Source organism: Buceros rhinoceros, unplaced genomic scaffold (assembly GCF_000710305.1).
Source record: "Buceros rhinoceros silvestris isolate BGI_N320 unplaced genomic scaffold, ASM71030v1 scaffold29941, whole genome shotgun sequence".
NCBI classification, from domain to species: Eukaryota; Metazoa; Chordata; class Aves; order Bucerotiformes; family Bucerotidae; genus Buceros; species Buceros rhinoceros.
Window position 1 is genome coordinate 33200 of NW_010396510.1, and position 10688 is coordinate 43887.

The following is a 10688-nucleotide window of genomic DNA, read 5'->3' on the forward strand; positions in this document are numbered from 1 at the left end:
GGGCGCTCATGAGTGAAAGGGGCGCGGCGGGGGGGGGGGGGGAAAATAGCTGTGAAAATTGCTTTTTCAGCAGCAGAAAAGGCAAAGTTACACTGGGTATGAAGAAGCTCCACTGAATACAAGGCTGGGGAACACTCCACCACACACACAGGAGGACGTATTTCCAAACACAGCATTATTGATTTTCAAATTTTACCTTCTTCAGTGACTTCTTAAATTTCTTTTTTTTTTTTTTTGCTGGTTATTTTTTCTTTTTAATTGCTTTTTCAGCAGCAGAAAAGGCAAAGTTACACTGGGTATGAAGAAGCTCCACTGAATACAAGGCTGGGGAACACTCCACCACACACACAGGAGGACGTATTTCCAAACACAGCATTATTGATTTTCAAATTTTACCTTCTTCAGTGACTTCTTAAATTTCTTTTTTTTTTTTTTTGCTGGTTATTTTTTCTTTTTTTCCCCCAGGATGATTACCATACACATATTGTGGAAATATTTAAACGGAGAAGTAAACTCCACCATTCTGGGACACAGAACATTTAACCTGGGAGTGCAGCAGCAGTTAGCAGAGCTTACAATGTCCCCTAAAGACTAGAAAGCTGGAAGCACCCAACATCCAAGGCAATGGGGACTTTTACTGCCCTGGTGCAGTCTTGCTGCTAAATTAGCGAAACATGATCATTTAATATTCCAAGTAATTTCTCTATTTATTTTTTTCTTAAAAAAAAAAGTGATTCCTCCAATTCTGCTGCTCTTTTCCCAGGTCCTTGAGCCACTGCTTATGCTGTGACTGAAAAGGCAGCTGAGAGAAACAGTTTAGCAAAGGACAAAAAGTGAGGTTTTATTTCCATTCTTCATAAATATAGGGACCTAAAAAAGAATAGTATACATCAAAATGCAAAGGTAGGAATACGTATTTGAGAAGACACAGGCACCTCACTGAGCTTTTGGTTTTATCATTCCTCTTTAATCCCTTTCATAGTTTATTGAATGTAATCAAGCAATGTGAAGTCAATGGAGGGTTTATAAATAAAGGATAGTTCCCCTGTCTTCAGAAGTGAATGAACGTGTTTGTTACAAAAGGATTTTAAAAACTTAGGTGATTTACCGAGTCCTGAACAGGAACAAGTATTTAAATTTAGGCCTGTGCTTAAAGCAGATTGCTTTGCTATGGCCCAATGTCCAATGCAAAAGTTAGAAGAAGAACTCAAATGCAAATATATTTGGATTCATATTCAGATTAATTAATTTCAACCGCTTTACAGTTGAAACTGTTGTAGGTTAAAATGGTGAAGAAAAAGAAGTACTGCTTTCCCAAGCAGGTAAAAAGATTAAACATATTAAGTCCAGAACCTACAAATAAAAAATAGACTCCTTTTTGTTACATTAACTTCTTTAACTTATGCAGAGGCAGGTGTCGGGAAGTAAGTTACAATCACTGTTGATTTAAAAGGACAAATGCATGTGATTTTACTTCTGCACATACTATCACAATCGTACTTTCTATTTAATTAGTATTAGAATCTAAGCTAATTATAATGAATTCAGTTCCTTAGCATGTACCTACTCTTCAGACCGCTGCCCAGTGTAAATATGCACCAGCTTGCCTGCCAAGAACAGCCTGCCTGCTTCAGCCAAGAAGTGGGGCAAATAAGCTCCACTGGTACGGACAGGCACTTCCCAGTCTCCAGCCTGGCTTGCTTATAACTACTTGGCACTTCACTACATCGCACTGTTGCTTTCAGTGTTGATATACCCTCATTTTAATATCTCTGTGGACAGCAAGAAGCCACCAGCAAAACACACTGCAGTTCTCAAAAACAGCTTCAGAGCTGAGAGCTGCTAGTGAATAGCAGTCTCTGTGAGAGCAGAGTGATTTATAATCGGCATACAGAGCCCTGTGATTAATATTCATGCAACACATCCCAGAATAAATAGGAGATGTCAGCCCGATCTTAAGCCCTCAGAAAATGATGGAAACCTTTCCATTGACTGCAATGGGCTCTAGGTCAAGCCCCAAGCATCGAAGTGTGTTTATACCTTTTTAAAAGAAGGAATTCACTCTCCACATGTTTCAGTCCCTGATATTTATTGTCAGCAAATCTCTGGCAAAAGAATGCCTTCCTCTGCAATGGGACTCTCACTGAAGCCTGTAGGAGCTATATGTACAGAGACTGAGGACATAATCCCAGTGTAAAACCAATAACAAACTGGAAAGAAACTTGACTTTGAAACCACACAAGAGAAAATTGAGTGAGAAAGCAAATCTTTCTTTGTAAGAAATATGGAACAACTCAGGTTTTGTATACCTGTGGGTTAAGAAGGAAATTTTCAATGAGGCACACTGGACCTTCATAATATACATTAAAAAAACCATTCATGTAAATCTAATACCATTACAGCCATCTTCCTTAAACACTATTAATTATAGCCTCCAAGGGTAAGTACACAAATGGAAAGTTAAATATGAGCATTTAAATTATTTTATGCAAAGCAAAGATTTTTTTTACTTATCAAAGGAATTTAATACTACTTATAGGTGTGCTTGTTAAATGCAGATTGACAATGAAGTTAAAGAATAAAACCTCATTTATTTTTAAACCTCATTTAAATTTTCTGAAGTCCAAGTCCTCTCACAATAGTGTACAGTAATTGGATTAAAACTATCCTCAAAAACTTTCCACCACATCTTTTACATGAAACATCCTGCAAACCCACAACGTCTTTATAATCATCTTACAGTGATTATCAAAAAAATACTATGGAATTAAATAAAAGTGGATTGATGTGGATTCTCCTCCCCAAACAATAAAATCCAAGCACCATACAAAATACCATGATTTAAAACTGAGTGCTGGCTGTCCTTCTCTCTCTTTCTTTCATTTTAATAACCAAACAAATTATTTTCCAAACCACGACTGTTAATATGCAGACTGGTTTCCAGAGTAATTTTCAGTAACAATTTTCTCTTGCATTTTGCTTCAAGAAGAAAAATATGAAGTTAAAAAAAGAAAATGGAGTACAATACAGGAAATAAAGTCCTAAAGTCAATTAACAGTGAGTCCCCACAGAGGCAAAAGTGGACATTTCACGACGGATGGTACTGAAAGGAGAGAGCTCCAGTTCTGTGGTGTACTCATTGTCATTGTCATCACTTGTCACTGTTGAAGACTTCTGGATGCATTCATCACAGCAGCAACAGCAACACTCCATAAAGGCCCGGCTGAAAGGTTTACAGAGACAGAAAAGGAGAACTGGGGTAACACAGGATTTAAAGAATAAAAGGAACTGACTAATGAGATGGAGGAGGTCCATAGTCTGCCGAGAGACCCCTGTGGACATGTAGGCAGTCACAATGTTGCAAATGTTTTCAGGAATGATGCAAAACCCATATAAAATGGTCAAAGCCACCACTGTGCAGTTCATCTGACTTTCCAGCTGAATTTGTCGCTTGTTCCCCCTTGTGCAAGCCTTTTCTGCCCTCCTGATTTTCCTTGCTGTTACCAGGGAGCAGGTAATAGTGAAAAGGGTGGGCAAACAAAAATAGCAGCCAAAGTACCACCAGAGTCTTGCCCCATCATAAGTGAGAGCTAACACGTAGATGGTGTCAGGCAGCGCAGTGGATATCTTCACCACACACCGCTCTCCCGGGGGGCTGCCACTGTATTCAGGGTCCTCCTTTGCCAGCTGGCGCAGAACAACCTCTGGCAGGGCTAGCAGCAGTGCACCCACCCAGATGACAGCTAGCTTGGCCGTTGTCGAGGTGCAGTTTTCGATCATCTCGTAATACATCTGCACGTTGGTGGCAGCACGAAATCGGTCGATGCAAAGGGCGCACAGCGTGAATGTGGTGACTCCAAGAGAAGCTACCTGGAAGGAGAAATGGGAATGCAAGTTAATAGAGGTGCTGCCTGGAGAGAAAAACAAAAAAAAGAAAAGAAAGAGGAAAAAAGTGTGTCGCGACCCGAAACGGAGCTCTGGGCTGAAGTGGGACGAATCACTCTGAATGCCAATGTGGTGTGCAGTGAGACCTGTTTATTGTTTACATTACATCCCAATTTATAGACTCTTGTCCACTCGACTAACTACATGGTGATTGGATAGTGACTCTGTTACACAGACAGCACACAGCTCTTAAAGCACTATAATTGGTTAAAAGGGATTATATCCCATGTGGTAGTATTTTGGTTAGAGCTTAACAAAACAAGGCCAGTATAGATAGTATTTCCCACACGATAACACTGCAGCTGGGTTCGGCTGCTAAGTTTCCCAGAGAGAGAGTAACATATTTTCATAGTTCCAATTTCTGCTAGAAAAATATACCAACATCGTGTAAAAACAAAACAAAAAAAAAGGACAGCTACAAGGCTACACTCCATTATTCAGTGGAGAGTGGTAAAACTTCATCTCCTTCAAAAGTCCCCTGGTCCCCTGATAATGGCAGTCTTCTCAGAGACAGAAGATGAAGGACTGAACTCACTCAGGCTGAAGAGGGAGTTCATTTATTGTACATTGGATGAAGGCTTTTACTATTGAGCTGTTGTCTGGAAGAGGTTTATAGTTAAAGAGCGCTCAATTTGTACTCTGGAACACCAGTCAAGTCTAGCCCCTTAACTGACAACAGCAAAGGAAAACCTAGTTTAGGGGTATCAGTGTAGGATACAGTTAAGCACTGAGCACTGTCAAAAGCGTCATCACAGCCAGAACTTAGCTTCCAGGGCTTGGTGAACTATCATGCAGCATACATCTCAAAAGAGTATGTTTTTTGGCCTACAAATATTTATTTCACCTTGGTGTCTTCCTCCTTCATGAAGGCAAGCATCCATGCAATGCTGAGTGGAAAAAAAAAGGAGGAACTGACTAATACATAAAACTAAACTGTCTCTTTCCCCCATTTTTCTATGGGGTTTTTCAAAAAGATGAGTTCCACCACACAGGTTCAAAGTTAAGTCAAAAGGGGAGAGATGGGAGAGTCTTCCTTCAGCGTAAGTATGAACTTATGCCCACGTAATATGTCCATCAAGCACGAAGGGGAACGTAAGACCCAAACTTTTCATATCTACATAATTTAGGAACCCTACAGATTATGCATCTACTGAATGGAGTACATCCAACAACCGTTTTTGTGGACTTCGGCTTTTAAGTGAAATTTTGATGGGATGTAGGCACATCAAGTCATCCCACATTGTGAGTTCAAAGAGACTATCTGAAATCTTGAGGCTTCCAGTGCCTGTGCAAAACCAAACTTCACTAGGCTTTAATAATCTATCTTCAACATTTCATTTAGAAAAAAAAAAAAAACACCACAGGAAAATCAAGGCTTAATTTCATAGGAAAGGTCCTGTGCGAGAGTGCACTGCAGGCCAGGAGAAAGGGAAGAATTTTCACTGTTTAAATGATTTAAAGATGGATTGGAGCAAGTACTGAGCAATGCATATGTTCTCTAGCTTTAATAACCATAATCCTATGCATGAATAGAAATCTTGTCGTGTCACGAAACGTAATTTCCTATAATTTTATCCTGTTTATAATTAAATTTCCTAAAAAGAAAATTGGAAGAAGACTATATACATTTTGGCCTAATCCTATTTCCAATAAATTCAACTTCAGTTCAAATTCAAAGCAGAACTCCCATTAACTTCAACTGGAGAAAGATTAGGTGCCCTGTTGCATTCTAATTTACTTATTTTCTTGGGTTTGCATGCTTGTGTTAAGCTGAAAATGTGTCGATGCAAAAGAGAAGAAACTGTTAAATAATATTCTTAATGAATGTGAAGAATGCTTTCTTTTATCATGAATAAACCATGCATCTGTGCAGTTAACTGGGAAATCTAGGGTAGTATTAGCAAGTTCACTATAATTTTGCTTACCCAAATCTGATGTGCAATGATATATTTAAATTTCATATAGGTAGATTTAAAAAAATACCTTCTGACTTTCACCATAATTTTGAAAAATTCCTGTTTACGCATTTCTTGTATAAAATTCTGCAAGACAGATAATACAGTTATGCACAATTATATAAGTGTATCATTAATTTTGGCCTTCAACATTTAATGGCCATATCAGATTTCTAAAATTGAGTATCACTGGAAAATATCAGGCACTTGGGATTAGAACTGACAGGAACTGGCTTAGTGGGAGAATTCTTTGAAGCAGCTTCCTAGAAGATGGAATAAGATGCAATCTCTTACTAATTAACTTGCAGAAATATTTAATTATGACAGAGCAGTATCATAAACATTTTTAATAGGCAAACCTATTGATTTAGAAAGCTAAACTGCCTGGCAAGATTCAAAGAAAGATTGGTAAATACAGCAAAAATTTTAAAACATTAAAGCAAAATTACAGTTACAGGGAAATCTTAATGAACAGTGATAAACTTAGCTAATGAAAGATAATTTTCATGTATCACTGCTGAGAGTTAGATTTTTAAATTCAAGACTAGTGACTTTGTTTCCTAAACATTTAAGTGTGTGTGTGGTCTTCAAGTTCCTTAGAGTGACAGCAAAACCTTTAGCTAGAACATCCAACACCAATGACAAAAGAGTCAGGACTCAGCTCTCTACAATTACAGGGGGCAGGGAAATAACGAAGATTCAGGAGTTAAAAGGGATTGAAATAAAATTCAGCAGAATAGAAGAAAATCTGAGGCTTTGTACATTAACATTTTTCCTCTTGGCTCTTGCATGAGCCTCTTCCCCCGCCCCAACACACACGCTCTTATTGCTTTACAATTTCATTGCAAACAGGCTGCTATACAGTAGCTTAGACATTAAAACTCTGCAGCTGTTAAGGCTGGACTAATGAAAGAAGACATGCCTACCATGAACAAACATAACCTACGGGGTTCCTGTCACATTAATTGACCAACAACTTGGAGGGTTAAGACAGTGAAATAGAGCAAGAGGAAACAACTAAGAATAGTGGAAGTTGGCTTTGAAAACTCCCCCCTGCATCTACTGATGAAGCAAGCTAAACAAAGCTACTGTTTCTCTGGAGCAGGCAACGCTTTCCTATTTCCTGTAGATAAATGGAGGGAGCGATGCCATGGAAGAGTTTGCAAAAAACAAACAATCCCTCCCAAGCAGATGAACAGGGATCCACTCCAGCTGACTTGCTTAAAGGCAGTATAGCATTTTCAGATCTGAACTACTTGCCCCACATTGCAGACTATGAGTAATAGCTGGCAAAATCAATGGGTGCTGCTCACAACCTCCATGGGTGAGAACTGAGACGTGCATCTGCATGTTCACACCGTTTCCGTTTAGGTATGTTTCTCATACCAGTCATACTAATAAATAGGATTAAGCTGAAAAGATGGAAGAAGCCAGAGAAGTTTCCTTTTTAATCTGTTACATTGCCCTAAAATAACTACAGAACAAAGATAATTCATTTGATGGGAAGTAGGTAAATGACAAATTAACAAATCCTGAAGTGGTGAGAAGCTGCATGGAGTTTAATGGCGCTCTTCTTGTTCTGACAGCTGAGTTTCTGATATGTTAATAATGCTGTTGCAGTCTTAATTCCAATAACCTGGCAGAAGATGAGGCAAGGCAAGGGCAAGTCAGGCTCAGTAGTTTTTGTTCATCGCTTAGTTGTCTGATTTTCATACGGTCCCTATGAAGATTCTCCTTCAGTCTTTAGACATTCAGGATGACACCAGTTTTCATCTTTCTCTTACTACTACATGATATCAGAAAAGTCCTGAAGTTTCTAACTGAACAACCACCAACCTGCTTTGAGGAGGTGAAGTAACCCCTGCTTTGAGGAGCTGCCCACACTGTCTGGGTAGAGAACCGCCGTTGAAGAAATTACCAGCTACGGCATACAGACATAAAAGAATCTTTTTGTTACGAAAGCATCTCCTAATACTGTTGCTCCTTTAAAAGCATTGACAGGGATGTTAGTGGGCACTATAATGTGTCTTCAAGACACTGCATAGACCTTTGCTCATTAGTGCACCAGCTGCTAGTCAAGTGTCAAAACTCATTTGGGGAACTGAGGCCAGAGAGAACAACAGTAAACTCATGAAATGCTCCACTTAATTGCATCAGCTCTTCTCTCTGTCCTTCCAACATACCCATTCCCCTTTCTTGAACTTTTAACAATTACTGAAATGTTCTCAGGCCTTCCCTGGCCTGCCCTACTTCTTCTCCTGGCTATTGTCCCATAGCTCTTGGCCCTGGCCTGTTGAAGCAGAGCCCCTTGGCTGACCAGGCAAACAGTGCAGATGTAGTACTGTGAGCAATGCCAGTGGAAATTCTATCTCACTAGTATCTGCTTGACTGGATAAAGGTAACGAAAACAAAACAAGAAACGAGATCAGAAAAGGTTACCTGGGTGAAAAGGTCAACAACAATGAAATCCTGTAAGTGAATTGGGTCACTAAGACCAGTAAGATGAAGACCAAGATGTGATATTGCTACTATCTACACGTATGTCTATACTGAGACACAAGTTACTTAAGCCAAAGCACAGTGAGTATAACAGAATGGGAATCAAGCAGACATGAGCAACCTGAGGCTGGAAATAAGACGGACTATTAATCATCTCAGGCATCGTGTTCTTGATCGTGCCTTTTGATGGAGATGTGAGGGGAAATAATGTAGACTGAGTTTATATACAATACAACAAAATAGAGGAGTTTTAAGAGAAATGGCTGCTTCTACCAGATGAAGCTGGATTTTCCCAGAATATATTTTATGTTAATAACACATAGTTTCTTACACTACAAGGCACTCTTCCGTCCTTACGAGGCAACTTGCGTGTTCAAAACATTTTCAGGAAACAGAAAATCTCAACTATAGAAAAGGTTGATGACTACACACCAAGACATCTCTGAACTCTGAGTGACACCTTGTAGATTCTTTATTATTCTTGTTACATAATATTAATGAATAATTTTTTCCCCCAATCCATTATAGTCCATCATCCTATTATGGCTGTTCTATATCCACATCAAACTTCATAGCTTTAGAGTATCTTAATGCAACATGCCATGGTGGCTCTTGCAGACTCATCAGTCTTCACTAAGATAAATAAACAAAATTAGTACAGACTGCGACATGGTTTTTGTTCTACTCTACACTTACAATGCAGCGTCCAGTAATAAGATGGACTGCTGCAAAATAAAAGGTCATCCCATAGCAAACAATTATTTAATTGTTTAAGTTTATCTAGATTTCTGGTTTCTGTTCTTTCTATTAAAAAAAAAAATCAACTCCCCCCAAAACCAGAACAACAGTCATTACTATAGAAGAACAAAAATAAATAAATATAATATCCCTATATTTCTTACATGAGGTGCTATTAAACATTAATGGTTTTATGCTTTTAAATAGGTAAGGGTCACTCAGTTAAAAACACTATTGTGGTGTTGCAGAAATAATTCAGTAGCTAAGGAGTACAGGGACCAGGGTACCTCTCTGACAGCAGCAATTAGGTTAAGTATCCTGGATGAAAATCTGTGTCACCTTAATTATCTAAAAGACAAGATGGTAATTCTGGAAACTACTATCATGGAGATGTCCTACACACATGGAACAGTACGGTTGTTTCCTTTGTAGTAGTACCAACACTCATACCACAGAGACATAGATCACATATGCTTTGTTTGTTTCTTATCCTTCCGCATATCCTAAGAGTAACAGTGTTCAGAAACAGAATCCACTTCCAAGAGCTGCTCTTGAATTCTGTTGGAAGTGAAAGCCAACCAGACCGTGACGGCACTGGAAATACTCATTAGTACACCACATACTTATCCAGAGGATTGGAAAAATTGCAAAACATGAAAGATTTCACTTTCCTGTTTGCAATCTACCATGCTACCATATAAGTAAATTTAATTTCCTTATTTCTAAAGAAAGGAGTGCCATTCTCCACTGAGCATCAAATTCTCATCACACTACACAGGGGACTTCTGCATTAATTCTCAATATTAACACTACGGAGCTGCTGTTAAAAATCTGCCTCTCCTTCCTTTGCAGGAAAAATCCTGTCATATGGAGAAATGATGTCTCAGTGCACAGAGCAGTCAATGGGGCTGGAATAGCAGATGCTGCCTTTTTCTCTCCACACATATGTAACTTAAATATTACTGACCCAATTTTAAACCTAGTCTGACACAAATTCATTTCCATGCTGAAATGCCACAAGCAAATTTTTATGGACAACTTATAAACCCCTAAGGACAAAGTTTGCAGAGGAAAGAAAGATTGACAGAACAGCCAACATGGCAGCTACTATCATCATGCCGTTAATACCTAAAGGGCAGAGATACATTAATACTTATGTTTTAAACAATTATTTATTGCATTGTAAGTGCTGGAGATACTCTCTGCTCAGAAAAAGACACGTAGCCACTACCCTGGAAAACGCTCAGTAGAAAGCTTTGAAACTCTGAGGATCTTTGTCTATGACCCAAAGGACTCACTGGAGGTTCAGGAGTCTAGCTCTGACTACAGTCAAAGAAGAGACATAAAGAAGATGCCACACAACAAAAGACACAGAAAAGACAGAAAATACACAGCTTTTATAAACTCTCATAAGAAATGGTTTTGCTTTCCTAAAGTGAAAGTTAAAATAAGGATCTCTTCTGACAGCTTTGGAACAGGGAGAGAACAGCCACTTTCTGTGTGCCTCTCACTTGCCTCTATCAAGTAAAGAAGAGAAAGGAGAAAAAGCCT

The 10688-nt window shown here is 38.8% G+C and overlaps 1 protein-coding gene across 1 annotated transcript; it reads right to left on the reverse strand.

The window, feature by feature from the left end:
* Window positions 1-2053: 2053 nt before the first annotated feature.
* On the reverse strand, window positions 2054-8087 carry GPR37 (G protein-coupled receptor 37 (endothelin receptor type B-like)). Its single transcript, XM_010145929.1, has 2 exons — window positions 8084-8087; window positions 2054-3911 (listed from the first exon to the last, which is right to left on the reverse strand). The coding sequence occupies exons 1-2, from the start codon at window positions 8085-8087 to the stop codon at window positions 3052-3054; spliced, it is 864 nt and encodes a 287-aa protein (XP_010144231.1). The 3' UTR covers window positions 2054-3051.
* Window positions 8088-10688: the final 2601 nt, after the last annotated feature.